Consider the following 21356-nt stretch of genomic DNA (forward strand, 5'->3'; position numbering starts at 1 on the left):
ATCGGAGTATTTTATTTCTAAATTGGTATATTTATGAGTTTAGATTCCGGAAATATACAATGCTCGACCTCGGGTACACAATGAATCAATGTTCACATCAAAGGATGCAGTACAGTACGATTTTATTCATGAAACTTGTAAAATATAATAAATCTCTCTCCATTATCTAGGCCTCTAGCCCACACTAGAAAAATATATATGATTCTATATTATGTAATAAGCTTTATGAAAGCATTGCCACTAGATCCCTATAATACAATATAGAAATATTGATCGAAAACTGTCATTTTAATTAAAATAAAAATTTAAAATATATTCGATATACATATTTAAATAATAGACTTATAAGGGACTATTCAATCGTAGTTCGGATTTTGGAAAATTAGTGTCCACTTAGCCTAGTCTGGTTGGTGAATATACTTTTTTCTGTGGCATTAGTATTGAATATATCTAATCCAATATTTAGGCGAGACCAATTTTATTGTAGACCTAGGCCACCAAATCAGAGTGCAAACATATTTCAACGATAAGGCCTACGAAGGGCTCTTCCCGCCATTAAACATTGTTGTTCATTAATTAACTTATGGCAAGTACGGGCTTGCATACCGTCATGTCTATACTATTTAAACTATACTATTATTACTACATATATATATATATATATTATAATAATCACACACAAAACACAATGAAATATGTTTAACATTGTGTTATAATGATAGATACACCTTGGAAATTATCACACATTTGTACTAGCTCATTGTTTTTACCCGTTACTGTGTGCCTCCTATTGACATTGATATTTGCATAGTTATTCGCCAAAACATAAAAATGTGTTGACTTTTTTGACCGTCCTAATCTAATAATTTAATCATAAATATTTGTTGATTGTATTGAAGCTATAGAATTCAAACACTCATCTTTTAAAGAATACTATTAGTAGTGCAGCTGCTCTGTATATAGTTTTGGCTACGTTACATTGCTGTGCGTTTTTTGTGCAGTTTTACCATTAATTTAAGACATTAAGGATTGGAAACCTGCAAACATCGAACGTCATTGTTAACCTGTTATTTAATATATAATTATATATTTAATTATATACAAATCTGATTATCCCTATTAGTTTCAATCAAATGTCTGCATGTCCAATACTTTTTAGCAATGCCCAGTAGACTTTAGGCCACTAGAACTGCTACTAACAGAGGCACAAGAGCCCATCGGCTGGGGTGGAGGTATGTAGGTTGCCGGAGGTTCTACAGGCGCCATACCGTTTGTGCAAGCCTGTACGTAGCTAGAATAATTGTCTGATTTAGTGGATTTAGGTTCCCCACTAGGTGAAACCATTGTTACCGGGGGAATCTGATCGTATGGTGGTGCGCTGGGATATAACACGGGGTATACGGGGTTCGTTGGCGGCGGTAACTGTTCGGTGCCTGGGTGCGGTTGTTGCATTCTGATTGGCTGACATTTTGGCGGTTCCTGCTGCTCTACTATCGGCTGCTGTCTCTCTTCCTTGTTGAGTAATTTTGTGGAATTATTTTTCATTGTTACAATGAGAACGATAATTATTATCGATAGAACTGCAACGACAATCACGCAAACAAGTACGTACACTATCAAATCTAAAAAAAAAAGAAAATGTTCGTCAACATTATTTTAAAATAAATTTTATTTATTAGAAAATACTTCGTTCCACTTGAACGCAGCACAATGACGTAGGCGCAATGCAAGTGAGTTGACCACCAATCACAATCGACAGTAAGGGACAGTAAATATTTCGTATCGCGTCATGATTGGTCAAATAGCTTTTACTGCTGAATTTGTTCTCATCACCATCTTAAATTATCAAATATTTAAAAGAAATAATGTGTCCTTACTATCACCATCATCGTCTTCCACATCTTTGATTGGTGTGTCTGTTGTAGACTGGACTACACTACTGAAAACAGCGAAATATGATAAATGATTCGATAGACATTTCACTTCATTAGTATAAACCGCGGTAGTTGTAACGGATGCTGTGCTCCACACACTCTGAGCGCTGTCCCAGTATCGGCATTCGTACGTGACATGAGCTTGTTGATTCGTCAGTGGAATCGTGATGGTAATTGGATCAGTTAAGTCGGCAACAGTGATCTCAGCACCTATAAAATTGGAAAATTTTTAGAAACTACATAGCTGTAAACGAATCTTTTTTTGGACCATATTTAATGAGGGTGATCCGTCCAGCAATTGCTGATCATTATGGACCCTTAGAGAGAGGTTCACAAGACAAACATATACCCAAGATGCTCTACATACACAAAGTCTTATTACAAGTCTTTGGGAGTGGAGTTGTAATTTTGTCCTTAGAAAAAATCCTGACATGTGACAGGACCCTTGGAGTGGTAGCCAAGCATCATAACCACCAAGCCACAACTCCACTCTAAAAGAACATCTCCGAATAACAAATAATGAAAATAATAAATAATTTATGAGAAAAGTCAAGATACCAAAAAGACGAGGACGATACAAAATTTATTATAGAAAATTATACGAAAAGAAATAAGTCTATGCACACTTTGGCCACCAATTGCTCTGATTGAAGAAATCTTGTTAAATGTTAGGTGCGCTATGTCGCAAGACGTTCAGCGTTCGCGATGATAGCTGTGTTTAAAGTCACTACAATAGCATAGACAATAGGGTTCTGTGTCTGTGTCTCTCTATTCTGAATTAGAACAATGTTAATATATTTCATAACTGCATGCCATACTAGTAATTGTTAAAACAAAATACCTGTCTCCGGATCAGCCAATTGAACGTTGATAATGCTGGATGAGCGCGTGTTCTTGTCTTCATCAGTTGTGGAGAGATAGTCAACAGTGTCTGCATACTGTATGAGAGTGACTGTAACACCAGAGCAAGTTGTTGAACCACAAGACCAGGCTCCACCATACCTAAGGAAAAAATATCACTGCTATTAGCCACAGAGTTAAATGGTGCTAAGATGAAGACAAGAAATCATTTTGATAATGCTATTGAAAATGATCATTTGGCCGTAATAATGATTGCCATAAGGGTAACCAATGATAACATACCTATATATATATACATAAATCCAAAGGCAAATTACTGAGAAAAATGACAATGCTGTGGGTATCAGTGGCTGGGTATCAGTGGCTGGATCTCAATGGAGATACAAAAATAAAAAGCGAAAAGCTAAATCAAAACGATAAAGTAAACAGCCAGAAAAGTTAGCAGAGCTTTCGGGCAACACTAGCCCTTCATCAGTGAATATATATATATATATCTCCACCCTCTATTCACCAGTCTTGTGCCTCTTTTAATTTATTTCTTTTATTCCTGTCCACACAGGCAGCGCTTGCCTGATATCTATCTATCTATTTATCTTGTCCAAGTACCTTTACTTGCACTGATGAAGGGCTAGTGTTGCCCGAAAACTCTGTAAACTTTTCTGGCTGTTTTACTTTAATGTTTTGATTTAGCTTTTCGCTTCTTTTTTTTTTATCTCCATTGAGATCCAGCCACTGATAACCACAGCACTGTCATTTTTTCAGTATTTTTCCTTTGGATTTATATTTTTATTTTACTCTCCAAGATAAGATAATGTAAATGGCACTAATAATTGAATATTTATATTGGGACCCAGGATTCTGTGATTCGTAAGCAGTAAAGCTACAATATTATTTATACATTGATTTTAATACATAATTTCATTGTATGTATTCACGGAAATTACAAAACGCTACTTACAGACTTTCTAATTGAGTACCGAAGTTAACGCTGGCGGCGGCAGAAGACGCAGCGGCAGTTGTGTATGTGCCGCTCAACAGGGTTTTGGATACAGTACTGGTGAGGTCTGACGTCGACGTCACAATCGGATCTTCTCCAAGAACAATACTCATTCCTTGCGAACTCATCAATTTGCTTTGTACAGATCTGTTTTGAAAGAGAGCTTGTTTAGTATAACCAGGGAAGAGTGAAATTATAATAGAGCACACCAGGGTTCAAACCAGCATGCACAATGAAGAAATAGAGATGCCTTTGCCATGCAGTGGTGAAAGGTAGCAATTTAAGCCTACCCCAGTGGAAAAAAACTTACTCGATAGAAGCGAGAATATCCGCGTTGCTAGTAGGATCAAGATTGGCTCGCATCTGGGTCAGTGTCTCCAAAACAGCCTCTGCTGAACCGGCAGGTACAGGAACATCAGCATCAACAAACACTTGTACTAGTGTATCAATATAGGTAATATATTCACCTGATGAGCCAAAAGAAAAACATATTGAATACGATGGAATTGCCTGTGCTGTTGCTAAAGACATGATGACCTTACTTCCGGAATTTGTTCCAACAATTCAGAAGTTTCTTCCGTAAGAACAAAAGGCCAACGAACACAACTTTAACAAAAAAAACTATGAACATAAAACAATGAGCTTTCAAATGAACATTATACGGAGCTGCATAAATAACTTAACCCTACCTTGATTTGTCAAAGACATCTCGGCAATGCTAATGTAAGTTGCCTGGTCCAACAGCGTTTGTGCAGTTTCCGTGGTGAGGACAGTGTTGCTGATAGCCAGTGATAAGAGCTCTAGTTGGTCTGTAACATCTTCCGTTGAAACCGTAACAACAGACCGTCGGCGACGACGTTGAGTTGAATCACCAGATTTCGATGCAATCAAATCCTGGGTTGTGCGCAAAGCGTTCGAATATTCACCTGAAATTGTATTTATTATTACTTAAGCCTAAAACTAATAGTAATATGCCTAATTATAATAGATTGAATGGGCCCGTTCTCCTGTGTGTCTCGTCTAGGTTAATGTCACAATTTGTACATCATAGACACATTATTTACTTTTAAAATAGTCTCCATGATACTGTTGTAACATGCGGTGAACATGTGACCCAGTATCACGGAACTTTCCTAACGTACCGCTGTCTTTCTTCAGTTGAATATCATCCTTGATCTCTTCTTCCGCCTCCTGCGTCCAAACCTTTTGCATAACTGTAGCAGAATCGGAGTATTTTGAGCACATTTCGTTGTTATCGCAAACCTACAATGAATATAGTTTCCATGTAAGGTATGTTTGTATCATAGAACGCACAAATAAATGTACTAGGCCTATTGTAATAACGGTATACTTAGTCTGTACAGTAGAACGTACATTCATTGTGCTTATGAATTAATGAACGACAATTTATGCAAATTTATTGTATTTACGTAGTATTCACGAACGTATATTTATCGTAATTAATTAACTTCAAGAACGTAAATTGATCGTAAATACGTTGTATTTATGTATTTTTTACGTAGATTTATAGGAGGCCTAATTACGTGGCATTATAGAACGTAAATTTATCGTAAATACGTTGTATTCATGTACGCAGATTTATCGTTATTACGTAGCAATCTAGAGCGTCAATTTATCGTAAATACGTTGTAATCATGTACGCAGATTGATCGTAATTACGTAGCGTTCTAAAACGCAAACCGTAATTACGCGAAATTTAAAGTTTACCTTCATTACGTAGGTTCGTGTAGTGCTACCACGAATCCTTGGTTTACCCGTAATGCTGAATACTGGAGACGATTTAATTTCCGTCACTGACTCCTCGTGTCCTTTGGCGTTTAATACAAAAAGTTGGTATTCTAGTGGGTAAGCATCCTCGCCTGTCACACAATTGTATATTTCAACTTCAAACTGAAATTTGAAGGAGATGGGTAAACATGGTACTCTCTAATCCTAATATATTTTTACCTATATTTCAATGTTTCTTTTATTAAATGTCGAAAAAAATTTCGTTAATAGTAGCACAGTTCACCTATTACTGCAGGTTAAAGTGACGATGTAAAATCTAGCTCATTATTATGTATTTCACTTCTCGTCGTAGGCCTATATATGGAACATTCAGTATTTAAAATTATCTTGTAGTTCATAATATATACAAGTGCCTTCAGAACTCATTCATAAGTAGACAATTACTTCCATTTATTGCCATTTGCATATAAAATATACATAGACATTATGTTTGCTCTGAGATATACAAAAACAGATAAATGAAATACTAACAAAACAATTACAAAGTGTCACATCACTTTCGTACGGTATATATACTGACAAACATTCAGTGCCCGAATGGCAGCTGGATAAAAGCTGTTACGAAACCTATTTGTACGAGAGATGACTAAACGTCTACTGCTACGTTACACCTCAAATGCATTATGCATGGGATGAGTAGAATCTTGCAATATAGAATGTGTTTTCTTAATCTATTTTCAAAAAACGAATTTAATAGAACTCTGCTCAGTTCCAATGATACGTGATGCATAGGCCTATTTAACGACACGTTTTAGATCTGACTTATCTTTACTTGTGGCCCCTGTGAACCACAAAACAAAACTAAAGGCGAGTACACTTTCAATGACCGACTTGTAAAAAAAGTGACATAATGAAAGATTTCTTTGGCAGAGAAGTGCGCATTAAAAATCATGTTATTATACCTTCGATAACTCCTCATAGTCGTCTATGTCAAAGTCACAAGAGGTTGGTCCATGGAGAACGCTGAGTTCAATGGTCGCTGAGCCTGGTTGCCCATCACCTTGATAAACTTCAGCAGACATTGAATATTTACTTCCTCGCTCAACCACACCTAAATATTCAAATTTATTTGCATTTTTACAAATTTATTCAAAAAACGCGTCCATAAAATTAATAGAGAAGAAAGGGGAAAAAGAGAGAATACAACATAAAGATACATTTAGCACAAATGGCGTTTCATACATATAGTACCTGATGAAGGAAAATACCGATATCATGAATCTTGGCTCTTGATTCGCGCCCTATAGCATAAAGGCCAATTTACACAGACGAGCGGTACAAATATATAGAATCTATGTTATTTCTTACGACACACAACGCGGAATGGACCAGGATAATTACCGGGCAGATTCTACGTGGACAAGCTACGCAGCGGGTCGCTTACCGTTACTGCTCGTCTGTGTAAATTTGCCTTAAAGCTTGGTTCCCAACAATAAAATACGCAGGACGTATGTTAAATCTGATTTCTACAGTTGTTCTGTAATACAGTACATTACTATATCTCAAATGAATTAGGCCTACCTTTATTGATTACGAAAAAATTGACGGCGAAACCCTCCATGGTTAGCAGCTGTGGTGGAACTGCTAGGTTATCATTATTCTGTAGGTCTATATATCCATAACCTAATAAGTAAATTAAACCAGTTATTAGTGGTGGTATAAAAACCAACGAACAGGGTGTGACATTTACTCTCACGGCACAAGTGAAATGAGAAAATAACGTTATGGATTGATTTATTTGTTTTAAGGTGATGGCACTACCAGTGGCATCACACATGAATAAATAAATAAAATAAAATAGGGTTAACTTATTAATATTTTAAATTCGTTGAATTTATCGAATTTTATATTATCAGTATAATTAATGCATCAAGAACTAGGAGAACACAGCTCATAAAGATTATAAACTTCATTTGTAGAAAGAGACGCATCAGGCTTGCCTGGTTCCTCTGTATTTCTTCTTTTTTTTGTGTGGTTAATTTAGGATATGTTATGGATCATTTTTGTGTGTAAAGCGCATAGAAACATTGCATTAACTGCTATAGACTACCATTAATATTATATTAGTATTACCTGTCTTAGTATCTGTAGTCCATGTAACATTGTGGAGACCACTCGACGACGAATATGATATGAATGCTGTGAGATAGATATTACTATCGTCTTTGACAATGCCCGTAATACTGACCGGTTCTATTGTAACCTAATATATTAGTAAAACAGAGTCGGGATAATTACTAAAAAATGTTTCACAATTTTAAAACGATACGATAATATGAATTGATTGATTTATAGACTGACTTATAAGAAAGTGCAGAAAAGGCACAAGAATAACCAGCAGGCCTACCCGTGGTGGATTGCCATAAACCGCAAGAATATAGACAGCCGCGTTAGCTGATCTGTCTTCCTTACGGACAATCAGGGTGAATTTGTAAATTTTATCAGCTTCCAAGGCCAGAGCGTCAAATTCCAATACTGCATTCGTTGAGGTTGTTGATTCTAAGAGCCGGGTTCCAAGATGATCTGGATCAAAAGACCAACAGGCAATGTTTTCGTCAACCTAAGCCGGAAACAGAGTAAATAGTTATATATACAGTATATACATACACTTGTGTAGTTCACAGTGTGCAAAACAACCGGCATAAAAACGTATCATGTTTTTCGGCTACGTATATTTGACTATGATGTACCGGTATCTATTTAATACATGCGTACGTTGAGATTTGATTGCCACCGCGTAGAAACTTGCGTTGTAAGGTACTTAGATTAAGTGGATAATATCACACTTTCTTATATAATATCGAATCCCTAAAGCTTTGTTCCCACCAGCGACGCAACATAACGCAACCTACGCAACGATAGAAAATGCCCATCCAATAATTGTGTTTTCCCCCGCCTGCGTGAAATCAAACCTGCTATGTTTGCAGCATTGTTGCGTCGTCGGTTTCCACTTGTGATTATGCAATACAGCACTTTGCGTCGATACGTCGTTGCGTCGCGTCCTAGTGGGAACCACGTTTAACTGTGGCAATGCTGAAATAATTAAAATGAACGAAGATTAGCATACCTGTAAACATTGCCATTCGTAAACCCAGTCACGTGCTTCATTATCGGGATCAAACGAAAGGGAACCATCAAGCTGTACCGTACCGCTGTCGCGTCCGATGCTAAACTGCTCACCGCCTTTAATCAGTGCCACTAAGTCCGATCTAACTGTTGTAACGGTGACGGTTTCAGTCAAAAACGAATTTGGGTCACTAGACTTGTACACCTTGACTGTAAACGGGATGTTTACTCCACCTGACGGAATATAATTTGACATTAGTAAGCTAGGATTGTATTTCTCTCCCTTTTGTTGTTTTTATTTAGCCAACTGAACAAAATATTCATTGTAGATGTGACGCAGTTCAGGAAAAAATAACACACCATAAATATCAATGTCACGAACGTGCGTAACGATTGGAATACTTTATTTATCACGCAACATAAAAGCCATTAAAATGATCAACAGAAAGTGTCAACTGTTACCTGGCAGTGAGTTCGCTGGAACAAATAGGCTTCGAGAACGCATCGTCTTTAGGTTGAGTGTAACGTCTGTGTTATCAACTGACCACTCGAATTCCGTTTTGCCTGGTGGTACACACTCCGCATTGAACACATTTGCCGCAAGTAGAAAACTATATTATTAATAAGAAAGCATGTACATCATTATTCCTAGTAAACTCATATTTCTGTTGAGTTGAACAAACAGAAATAAGGAATATTTATCTTTTTTATGTTGGTGATATCGATCGGATTGAGGTACAATGAGTACATTCTTGTTTTTTACCTTAATAGCATGATCTGAATATCGCATTAGTATTTGAAATAAATGTATGTGTGAATAGCCAATAAAATATATAAAAAAAATCTCTGCGCCTATATAAACATGCTCGTACATTGTTTAAAATGTACTATTCTAGGTTATGCTTAATTTTCGTCAAAACAAAAACATTTGGCACATATGGCGTTTCATAACTATTACCCGAGAAATCGGGTCATGTGTAAACGTACCTGTCAGAGACCTTTACATTCTCAACGTTGGTACCTTTAACGGATACCGTAACTTGAGGCGCTACCACGGCTGAACGAGTTACGGAAAAAGTTGCCGTATCGGATTGTCCTAAAAAGTTTGTGACTGTGAGCATGAACTCATAAACCGTTTCCACGTCAATCAAGGTGCCATTCAAAACTATAGCAGGCGATCCACTACCACCGTTTATAGCTATAAAATGAAAATATTGACGAAATATGTTAATTAATTATGCGCGCGTATACAGTGAAATGGAGATGTGTTTCCTTATTCAATTCCTCCACACAGTTCTTGCTGATTCTACGACGCTACTGACGAAACGCAAATCGAAACCTCCCTATTGGAAAGTGGCAACAGACATTTGGAGTACCGCTCCTTACCATCTCTTGATAGTAGTGTGTGGAATAAAAAGCAAAGATAAACATACTAGTAGTAGTAATTACAACTAAAACCATTGCTTACAATTAAGTTCTGTATCCACGTCTGTCGTACTACCTTGGCTCGTCACCGACCACTGGAACGTCAACTGCCTAGCACCGCTACCAGTAGACCGCCGCCCGTCCAACTTCACATTTCCACAGCTTGAAATTTGTTCTGAACCCGACAGAATCGCTTTGGGTCTGATGGCACTGTCTGGTCCTTCAATAACTGCTGATCCTTCGGCGGCCTCTGACAGCTCTTGCCTGAAAGCTCTCAGTGAACCTGGCTTCAAAGTCAGACTGTCACCTACATTTCAGATAAAATTAAGGAGAAAATCAACGGCATTGTCTTGCTCACTTAAAATGCACAATTTCCAAAATATATTAAACCAAAAAAAAGTTTATCTCAGACCCAGATAATTATAATGATTGTATTGTTTTGCTTATGGTTGATAACAGCGAATACATTTCTTGTATTTTTATGTTTCTTATACAAGACCGTGTAGCTATATAATGTATATGTTATTTGTATCAGATAGTCATGTTATTTTAATGGCATTTTTATAACTCTGCCTGTTACCATGGGTGAAGAAACAGTTTCGACAATGATTCTACACCCAAATAGTAATATAACGTATATAATAAGCGGTTCCGCAGGCCTAACGTCATAACTCAGAAATTCAAACTCACCTATTCCGGGTAGGTTGTCTCCGTTTCCAAAAAGAATGAACAACGCCATAGGGGTAAGCCACTTGCACTCGGCGCCATCTCCTAGACTGTCTGCGCCCTGGATGACATCCGCACAAGATCGAAAGCTATTGTAGTCTACACCATCTAGAAATGTCATCATTAACCCCGCCCCTAAAATTAAATTTGATTTTGGTGGTTTAGACTATTGATTTAAAAATATTATTTATTATTTATTTATTTATTATTATTATTATTTTTATGTTATATTTAGTTTTAAAAATGTGTCGTAATTTTGCTATGTAAACTTACCATTAGTAGTGAATTGAATGCTTTCAAGTCTTGGTGCTGGGTAGTACACATTGATATTAACGGAGGGTTCATCCCCAGTCAATCTTAACCTATGTTCACCGTTAATGGACATGACGACCTTAAATGTGCCTGAATTCCTTGGTACGGGGACATTAACTGTTATCGATGTTTCGGACGAAAATTCACCATAATATATATACTGGTGTCCTGTCAAATGAAGAGCGCATTAAAATAGTTCATAGAGTATAACATTAAATGATATAATAAATAAATATACTATAAATATACAGTGTTGTCGAAACTCCTAAATGAAGCGGAGAACATATTGAACACTCATAGACCAGAACAATGTTTATATGCACGATATTCCAGCCGATTATCGATACTGTAGGCTTATCTATTTCCGAAGTTTCATAGGAATATTTCGTAATACAACATCACATGTGTTTCACATGTATCTAGTAGTAACTTAACCTTTAACCTTACATAATACACCACATGTTATATATATGAGCTGCTGTATTACCAATTATTCCTATGATACTTCGGAAATAGATAGTATGTGGAGATACACCATAAGTATCGGGTATTTATAGTAATATACAATATAACAGCTTCTCTATATTTGTGTTATTTATGTGGTTTTTGTATCAATCAAATGAATTACACATTTGTTTGGTGAAAGTTTAAGATTTAATTTCTTGTGGCCAAATCATAAGTAACGGAGTGGAGTTGTGGCCTGGTGGTTATGATGCTTGGCTGCCAATCCAAGGGTCCTGGGTTCAAGTCCTGTCATATGTCAGGATTTTTTCTAATGACAATTTACAACTCCACTCCCAAAGACTTGTAATAAAGACTTTGTTTATGTAGAGCATTGTGTGTATATGTTTGTCTCGTGAACGGATTGCCACCTTTAAGAAGGATAGTGATTGAATTTGCTTATGGTTATCCTTGGCAATTTGCCTAAATATATAAAATAAAAAAAAAATTAAAAAAAATAGTTCATAATGTGCTATACTACATACAGCTATATGAAAAATGTATATACGGTTTTATTTTTTAGTATATACAATGCTTTCAGCTTTTGCTGCTTTTTATATTACAGTTTTATACCGAAATAAAATAAAGAAAAAATGTTTTAAACCTGAAAAAAAAACATTCGTTCGTCTCCGGCATCGAGAGTATCAAATTAATATACATTTAGTGACACAACTTTACAATAAGTCACCAAAAGAAGCGGGTGCTTGTCCGTTTTAAATACCAATAACTTACATTTCTAGGCTCAACAGAAAACATTTTTTAAACAAAGACACAGACAAATTTAAATAAAAATGAATGACAATTTGTTGTTGTAGTCTTGTTAGCAACTGTATCGAAACACACCAACATACCATCAAATGGATTCGTGATGAGAATCGATGGATATACGTCATAATGATCCGGTGATATGTCTAGGATGTTGCCTAGGTTACTGTCAGTAAAAGCAACGACATCGACTTCTTGTTCATTGTCATCTCGATCAATAGTGAATTGTAAGGGAGAGACACTGGTGATTACCACATCTGAAAAGAAAGCGCACATAACGTAATTAGAAACTGCTCGTTGCTTAGTTACTTTAATGATAATCAATTAGATTTCCAATATTAATTGCATAATTTAGATTCGGCGTGTCAATATTCAGACATGATGAATACATTAAAATGTAACCTGCGATGATAAAATATTTTATTTATTAAAGCTCTGCCTACACATTCAAACTTTTTGTGACAAAAAATGTAATGTGGCCATATATGGACATGATGATAAAACTACCAAATTTGAGCAAATTACTACCGTATTTAGGCACATCACACTTTTTTGTCAAACTAGTTTGATTGTGTAAGAGCTTTATGTATGTTTATGACAGCGAATAATTAGTATGTAATTAGTAGTAATTTAGTATGTAGAATAATCTTCTCACAACTGTGAACTGACCAATCGCAAGATCCATCGCGTCGTGATTAGTCAGATTCCTGCGGCGCACTTACGTGCGTTGCATCCAAGTAACCAAGCTTTAATCAACTTGATATTAAGGCTGGCATATTTTGTTTTACATTTTATTTTGAAATGTTTCTAAACACATAAACGCATAACACATGACACGCCGAATAAATGACAAGTTTGGAGCGCCATAACTCACCATCATACACTTTGAGAGTAGGATCAGTTTCTGCTGGTGTAACGTCATTATCACGGCGTATCTGTAAATCATAGTCCCCTAAAACACAAGCAAAAAACGCTTTAATATAATCATTTTCCAGTTCGGATCTAATAATAGAGATTTTCGTCAAAAGGTGATTTCCTAGATTCAAAAGCGCCGATCCGTTTTTATAAGTAGAGAATGTTAATTCATTTCAAACGCGGGGAAATGCTTCCTTATTAATTTCTATTCGACACAGTTATTGTGTTTTTCAGGTTCAGCATGATGACCTACAACACCAACGCCGGGTCATAGGTCATCGATCATCGGTGCAAATAAAGAGCTTCTTACTAAAGTTAGGGACACCACCTGGTACGCGGTGGAAGGATTTCTGACAGTATGTACGGCGGCGGGAGTCATAGGAAGTTTACACATTTTAGGCCATACTCCATGATGGATTGTATGACATACCTGGATTTAAGTTAACATTGCATGTTAATATAGTTCCTGATGTTGTTGTTCTTGCGTCCCTAGCCATCACTTCGAAGGTTGGATATGCTGTACTTGTAAAGATACATACAGGCATTGACCCGGAAGTGAAACCTGCACCAGCAACGCTTACCTAATAATATTAATGTAAAAAAACAATTAAATAATAATATATGGCTAAAGCGTGGTTCCCACTAGAACGCAACGCAGCGACGTATTGACGCAAAGTACTGTATTGCGTAATCACAAGTGGGAACCGACGACGCAGCAGTGCTGCAAAAATCGTAGGTTTGATTTCACGCAGGCGGTGGAAGACACAATTATTGGAAGGGCATGTTCTTACGTTGCGTAGGTTGCGTTACGTTTCGTGTCGCTAGCGGGAACCAAGCTTTAATAATGAGCATGCGTAGTTTGTTTAGCCCCTACTATAGGCCCTACATGTACCGAATTGCGAAACTACATACAAAATAACTTTAACTTTATTAGTTAGTCGTACTTGCAGCTGCTTTATAATATGTTGATGCTGATTCCATTATTTCAACATTACCTGCTTAGGTTTATGCAGCTTTAAGTTTGAAAAAGTGAAATAAATCAAAATAATTATAACTAACCAAGACGTCTTGATTTGCGGGAATGAAATTGGGATAAATTCCGTCGACAGCCAGGCAACTTAATCCAGTTCCTCCACACACTCCACAAGCGTCCACTTTTAGTCCACTGTTAAAAAAAAGTTAAACCGATTTTAATTCACAAATTTCAGTATTGATACAACGGAGTGGAGTTGTGGCTTAATGGTTATGATGCTTGGCTACCACTCCTGGGTTCAAGTCCCGTCACGTGTCCGGATATTTTCTAAGGACAAAATTACAACACCACTCCCAACGACTTGTAATAAGACTTTGTTTATGTAGAGCATCTTGTGTATATGTTTGTCCTGTGAACCTCTGAGGGTCCCTAATGATCAGCAATTGCTGGATGAATCATTCTCAATAAATATGGTAAAACAGGCCATAAAATCGTCATGTTTTTGCGGCCATTTCCATCTGAGCAGCAAAAGTGTATGTGTACACATACATTATTAGTACCATCATCACAACAATCGTATACGTCATCTATAACGGTTATCATCATCAATTTCCGTTGTTTCGTCATCATAATTACCCCCAATCAGATATATACCTGTTTGGTACTCCGTCACACCCCATACATGAACTTTCGTCGGCGGCTGGGTCATCAATACACTGGCCACACTCGTTTTTGCCGAAATTGTGGTCTAGTCCAGTTGATCCACCAACACATTCTCCGCACTCGTTCACAGTAGCTTTGGGAAAACCTAGATAAGAAAAAAACGCTGTCCTGTTAACAATCACAGTTACATTTGTCACCCAATAGTATCGTTTCTGCAACCTTCATCACAATATACTAGCTTCTTTCCTTCTGGTTTTGTCAAATCCTTTCTGTTAGCCAGCTGTTCGGCTGATTGGTCAGTGCTTTGTCGGTGTTTTAGTTAAGCGTGGTTCCCACTAGAACGCAACGCAGCGACGTATCGACGCAAACTGCTGTATTGCGTAATTACAAGTGGGAACCGACGATTGCGTTACGTTGCGTCGCTAGTGGGAACCAAACATTAGGCGCTAGGTCATGGGTTTGTTGCCGTCAGCGACACCGTGGGATGTATATTGTTGCTAGACATGATATATCTACGAGAATTGTTATATGTGCGACACAATGGCCAATAGCCTGCTTGTTTTTATTACTATCCTTAGTTTCGTCCTAACAATAACAATAGCTGTAGCAAATGGATAAATGATGTACTTACCCGGTATGACACATTCATCGGAGCAGTCTGTGTACCTGCTTCCACCGAAGTATATCCCGGCATCAAGTTCCTCTGCTGATATGGCTGGCTCACACTCTCCACACGTGTCGATAACCCATGGCTCAACACTATTACATATTCCCAGACAGTCTAAACGGTTTGCGTTGTAATCTGCCGCTTTACCGGTGCTTCCCCCTAAATAATTATGTTAAAATAAAAGTCACTGAAAAAATGTCGGCTCAGGACTGTGATCGATATTACTGTAACCTCGACAATCTGCTCATGTGCCTATAAAAGACAAGTTTAGTAACTCTTACTTAATCCTGTCTCGACAGATGTATCGGGTTTATTGATCTAGAAATAGTTGTTGTTGTTTATTATTATGTCATCATCACACTACTTAGTCACGTTAGAAACAACATTCTATAATTTTATAGTCGAGGAAGTATCATCTTAGTTGTCATAAACTGAAATAACCTACCAACACATTCGTTGCATGGATCAATGAAAGCTGTGCCGTTACACGTTCCACCACAGTCCCATCTTTGTATATATCCCGCCGCATTGATACAATAACCGCATTGATCACGACCATCTGAACTCTCTCGAATTCCGGTTCGTCCACCAACGCAATCTCCACACTCGTTTCTAGTCGCTGTTCCCCCACACTCGCCCGCACAGTCTGTTTCCGTACGTCCATTACAAAGGCCAAGGCAGTCTGTTTCCTGGTCACCATTACAAATGCCTGCACAGTCAACAACTCCACGACACTCTTCGTCTGTAAAACCAAAATTAAAACATTTATGACACAAACCATAAGGAAGTGAGATTAATCTCGGTCGTAACTTCAAATGAACTAAAGACCATAGGAACATGAAACTTACCCATTTGTCCATCTGTCATGGCGGTGGTAAAAGCCACACAGAATTCCTCATGTGTGTCAAAACCAGTAATGTATTCAAATGTAAACTGAAAACGTTCTTCTCCATTTTCTGTATAAATTTCCTCAGATGATTCGTCGCTAGGATCGCCAAAGATTTCTGATAATACACCAAATGCAAAAGTAACTAGTTTTGTACATCTATCGACGTTACTCATCAGGCCTAGGCCTCTTTCGCGAAGACGTATAGCCATATTATGACCATCGCCTGCATCTTCGGCTGCTACGATCGCGTCACATGTTCCGCCTAGGCTGCCATAACCCGTCACGATACCCAGTAGTTGATCAGCGTAATTAATCAGTTCAACAATATCTAAATCCTCTTCTTCAGAATCATCGCTTGATTCAGGTAAAATCATGTCAATAATGTCTTGCCAATTTCTACACGCGGCCACAATGTTTTTCCATACGTTCCCCAAGACTATGTCAATGGCGTCAATAATCATTTGTTTCGGTGGTTTGTCACCGTTGATTATGTTGTCAACGTTCGGACAGATATCAAGTTCTTCGTTGTAGCCAACAACACCCATCAAGTCTTCCAATATTCTATCGAAGTCAATTGGTATCAGATAAGGCGGGTAGCCATATATTGGCGCAATGATATCCACACATTTATCAGTCAAGTCACGCATTACAAACTGTGGATCCAAAATAACGCTGCAGATGTCAGTAATCTCTAGGAGTCTTAAAAGTGGGTCAAGATGCGTACACATAGATCTGTACGCTGCAATACCACTTTCTTTACGGATTGCCTCCCCAATGATTCCAATAAACTGATCGAATGTTACGTATGGTAAAAATGTATCTTCATTAAATAAGTTCTCTTCCAGGTCAAAATCACTTGGTAATTCTGGCGGGAACGCTGGATTTTCGAAACGGACGTTATTGGTTGTTATATCCAGGGCTAAAGCAAGTTTCCGACACATGTCCGTCCGTGAATAACCCGTAAGCTCTTGGATTGGAATTGAGTAGCCCTCCTCTTCAAAATGAATAAAGAAACTCTCGCAGACGGACGGATCATGCGCAATTGAGTACAGTTTGTTCATGAAATTACCCGCCACCTCGTATCGTCTGTCGGGAGAAGTTTCAGCTCCGGAAGAAGAATATGGATAATGACCAAAATAATTATAGTTTTCAAATAATTCTACAATATCTTCGCACATTTCATAACCATTCTCATAGTCGCCAAGAAAAACGAATGTTGCTTTCATGTAATCTAGTATATCAGGCTCTCCGTCTGAGCTTTGTGTAGCGTCATCGTATTCCCGAATTAGTTCGGAACAATCGGACGATCGTGACATCATAGTGTTAACAAAGAATTCAACAAGAACATCGGTTATCTGTAAAACGAGAAATCTCTTGATTCAGTAACTTAAATTGTATGAAATAATTTATTGTTTTCTATCTCGGCAGATCCGTTTCGAAAGGCGAGGGGAAAAAATAAACGATCGAGTAGACCTATTACTACTTCTCTTTGCCAAGTAGATTGGGGGTTTCCTTTTTATTACACGCACTACTATTTAAAGTAAATGGTACTTGCAAATTATATTTCAGTAAAGTATGGCTGGAAATTACACTCAAAATCAACACTACGGCAAATACATGTAACAGATTCTGGTAGGGGGACCATGTTCCTTTCGCCCTCCCAACCCCCGCACCCCACGGACCTGCGCCGTTGACGGTTGCCATATCAGATAGTCTACATAATATAAACTTTGATCGCCTATAGCTCGCGTCGTAATACTTCTAATACTGTACATGGGTTCGGAGATAATCATAATTTACGTTGCTAGACTGGGAGAACATCTGCCATTTAGATGGTAATAGTTATATATAACACTAAGTGTTTTCGACAAATTTCCAATTCATTATTAACCAATAACTGAAATTTGTATACATAAATTATAGATAATTCTCTTAATTAAAAGACCATTCATATTGATTGAATGTTAGAAAGCCATTAGACAACAATGCATTAAATTATAATTGTTGTGATCTTGTCGGCCATTTAGAGAGTAATTTTCTATTTCAATCTTGTATTTTTTTGTAATAAATTTGGTGAAATATATGAAATTATATCAGTTTCGTACTTACAAACTTAGCTAAATTATCGTAGTCCCATTCGACTGATTCAGTGAACAATTTACACATATCATGAGGATCACAATCTTCAATTTTGTCAGTATATCGAAGCGCATGGCAAAGATCATTTGCTGTTTCTTCAAGTACACTAACTTCGTCTTCGTAATACCATCCGTCGGAATTCCATACATCGGAATGCCATCCGTAGGAATTCCATACATCGGAATTCCATACATCGGAATGCTCGTCTACGGGGCTGGGAAGGGGGTAGTCATGGTAAAAGAAGTCGTCAATATATGTGTTAAACTCATCGACTACTTCAACACATGCAGGCATACCAATATCATCGTTTTCATACAAGTGACTGCAAAACTCTGGTATACCACCAGGATTCATGTGACCGAAACCTGGCTCGAGGTATTGACATAAAACATTCATTGCTTCGATTCCTTTCTGCTCCTTCTTCATGTCACCGAATACGCCTAAGACCTGTGTGAACGTTAGGGAGGAAAATATGAGATCTAACCCAGGCCATCGGTCATCATCTGGCGGTTGCTCACCAAAATCAGCTTCAGTGTAGTCTGTTGGCTGCGTTAGGCTCATAGTCTCAGTTATTTTTTCGCAGAGCTCCCGAGGGTCAGTATAGCCTGTGTTTTCCTCGAGGTTTAGTGGTAAGTCTTCTTCTTCGAAAGCATGAAGAAACATCTCACATACCTGAGCATCGTAAAGGATGTCATAGAACGTTTCTACCATACGATCTGCGACGTCATCATCAGTCTCATTACAGTGGTATTCATTACGTCCTTCCCATGCGGCATCGGTTGTATAATATGCCACAAAGCGACAAAGTTCATGAGAGTTGTTATATCTGCCAAGGAAAGTGAACGCAACTCTGATATAATCTAATGCGTCGAATGGTGGAGGTGAGTAACCCCATCCATTCATCGGTTCACCTGTCGGCCAATTCATCGACCCACTCTCCCACCAACTGAACGGTCCATCCATCGGTCCATCCATCGGTCCGTCCGTTGGCCCACCATCGGCCAACCAATCCATCGGTCCACCATCGGCCCACCCGCCTGGTGTCGGCAAATCCATCGGCCCATGCATCGGATCGTTAGGCTCAAGTATCATCATTTCGTTGATATAATGGACGCAATCACCGCCATGGCTATGCATTACCGCCTTGAAAAACATTTTCAAGCTAGATGTAAACTGCAAACAAACAATATGATCACTTTAATAGAAAATAATAATGGAATATATTTTAAATAACTAATAGTTGACTGTTGGATCTTCTATCCGCCGCGTCAAGGATATGCGACAGTGGTTGTGTTTTATTTTTATACATTAGGTACCTTAGTACACGGAATACTCCATTACATTTTGGATGTATGCAATTGGAAATGCGAACGGGTGCTTATAATATTTTACTAGATTAGAGCACTTTTCATATACTATTTGAAGAATTGCATGCATTCCCATGGATGCGCACATTGTGCACGCAATGCATACAGGTTACGCAATGTAGACTCCATTTTTACATGATTCGGATCAGGATGATTTTAAATGCGTTTTTACTGTTTAATTACCCAGGCGGAGGTCAGAACCCTCTGATATCGCTCTTGTTACTGTTATTATTATTATTGCGCTATATAAGAACTGACTATTATTATTATTATTATTATTATTATTATTATTATTATTAGTGTTATTATTATTATTATTATTATTATTATTATTGCCTAGACTAGATTGACAATAGCGCAGTAGCAGTGTTACCAATAAAATAGTTACCATATCTGCTATTTCTGTGTTGTTCCATTGAATGACATCCGACAAATAATTGCAGACGTCAGTAGGCTCTTCATGTACTCCAGTAATGTTTTTGAATGCATATATGAAATCATGATAAAGTGTTTCATAGATTAATAAATCATGTTCCGGCCACCACAAGCCCCATGAATCATCACCGAATGAAGGGAAGAAGCCACCATCATCAGGTGATAAGTCGTCAGAAGGAGAAGATCTCTTTCTTCTTCGCGTAGCTGAAATGGGTTCAACATCAACATGTCCATCATAATCGTCGTCATGACTAAAGATCATTTCGCAGTAATCTCGAGTATCAAACCTAGTATCACTCGCAATTTCAGAGCAAACTTCTCCAACAATTTCGCCTTCGGAGCACAAAAGCCTTTGAAGATGGACCCCCGCGTCGGAGCAAAAAATATTCAAAACATGGCGGATGTTGTGACTGTTGTACATCTTTCCTATCATGGTCAGAGCGTCCCTGAATGTGAATCCTGGTATGATTTCCCCACGTTGTGCATACAATTCCATATCACAATCCTCGCCATCCTCATCAGACCTACTGCCCGAATCTATCGGACTGGCTCGTTTAACAAGACTGCGTCTAACATCAATTTGCGCATCTTCGGGTTTTTCTACTACTCTCCCATTACTGATAAAAGTGTATGTACATACGATAAACACCACTTCATATATCAGTAAGTTTAACCGCATTTTTAACTGGTAATTCAACGCATTCAAATAATGATTGCGTTGGTTGGTCTACGCGGCTCGGTGTTGCTTCTGCAGTAGCCAAGCTTTATTCGTCGACTTTTACAAGGATGATGTGCTTTATTGATTACCCCACGGATTCTGTAATTCTTGTTATCTCAACCATAATAATATTTGATATAAGCTACCTCATGAATATACAATACAGTACTCTAAAATCATTATTATTATGCTAT

General features: G+C 37.8%; 2 protein-coding genes across 2 annotated transcripts in view; one reads left to right on the plus strand and one right to left on the minus strand.

The window, feature by feature from the left end:
* Positions 1-13661, plus strand: part of LOC140059884 (DNA polymerase alpha subunit B-like) — a 29104-nt gene extending 15443 nt beyond the window's left edge. Inside the window, exon 16 of the mRNA XM_072105859.1 lies at positions 13546-13661. The gene's annotated coding sequence lies outside the window, so the exon portion shown is untranslated. The remainder of the gene's footprint in view (positions 1-13545) is intronic.
* LOC140060932 (uncharacterized) lies at positions 113-21169 on the minus strand. The gene is made up of 28 exons (XM_072107303.1): positions 20398-21169; positions 18613-19815; positions 16463-17858; positions 16060-16356; positions 15579-15773; positions 14939-15092; positions 14371-14476; positions 13742-13892; positions 13271-13348; positions 12483-12653; positions 11092-11298; positions 10783-10953; positions 10136-10399; positions 9655-9865; positions 9130-9278; positions 8669-8901; positions 7949-8161; positions 7675-7804; positions 7123-7224; positions 6504-6652; positions 5521-5703; positions 4935-5055; positions 4482-4718; positions 4103-4259; positions 3754-3939; positions 2776-2936; positions 1878-2144; positions 113-1622 (listed from the first exon to the last, which is right to left on the minus strand). Exons 1-28 carry the CDS (start codon positions 21121-21123, stop codon positions 1156-1158), a joined length of 8085 nt encoding a protein of 2694 aa, XP_071963404.1. The 5' UTR covers positions 21124-21169; the 3' UTR covers positions 113-1155.
* Between the last annotated feature and the right edge of the window lie 187 nt (positions 21170-21356).

The sequence above is a fragment of the Antedon mediterranea genome, chromosome 10, assembly GCF_964355755.1.
Source record: "Antedon mediterranea chromosome 10, ecAntMedi1.1, whole genome shotgun sequence".
Classification (NCBI taxonomy): domain Eukaryota; kingdom Metazoa; phylum Echinodermata; class Crinoidea; order Comatulida; family Antedonidae; genus Antedon; species Antedon mediterranea.

Excerpts from the sequence above, each read along its gene's own strand:
- LOC140060932 (XM_072107303.1), bottom strand. The coding sequence starts at position 21,123 with ATGCGGTTAAACTTACTGATATATGAAGTGGTGTTTATCGTATGTACA. Across the intron at positions 13,349-13,741 it reads CAATGTTAACTTAAATCCAG|GGGACTATGATTTACAGATA; the intron begins GTATGTCATACA and ends CTTGTGTTTTAG. Across the intron at positions 4,719-4,934 it reads TCAACTGAAGAAAGACAGCG|GTGAATATTCGAACGCTTTG; the intron begins GTACGTTAGGAA and ends ATACAATTTCAG.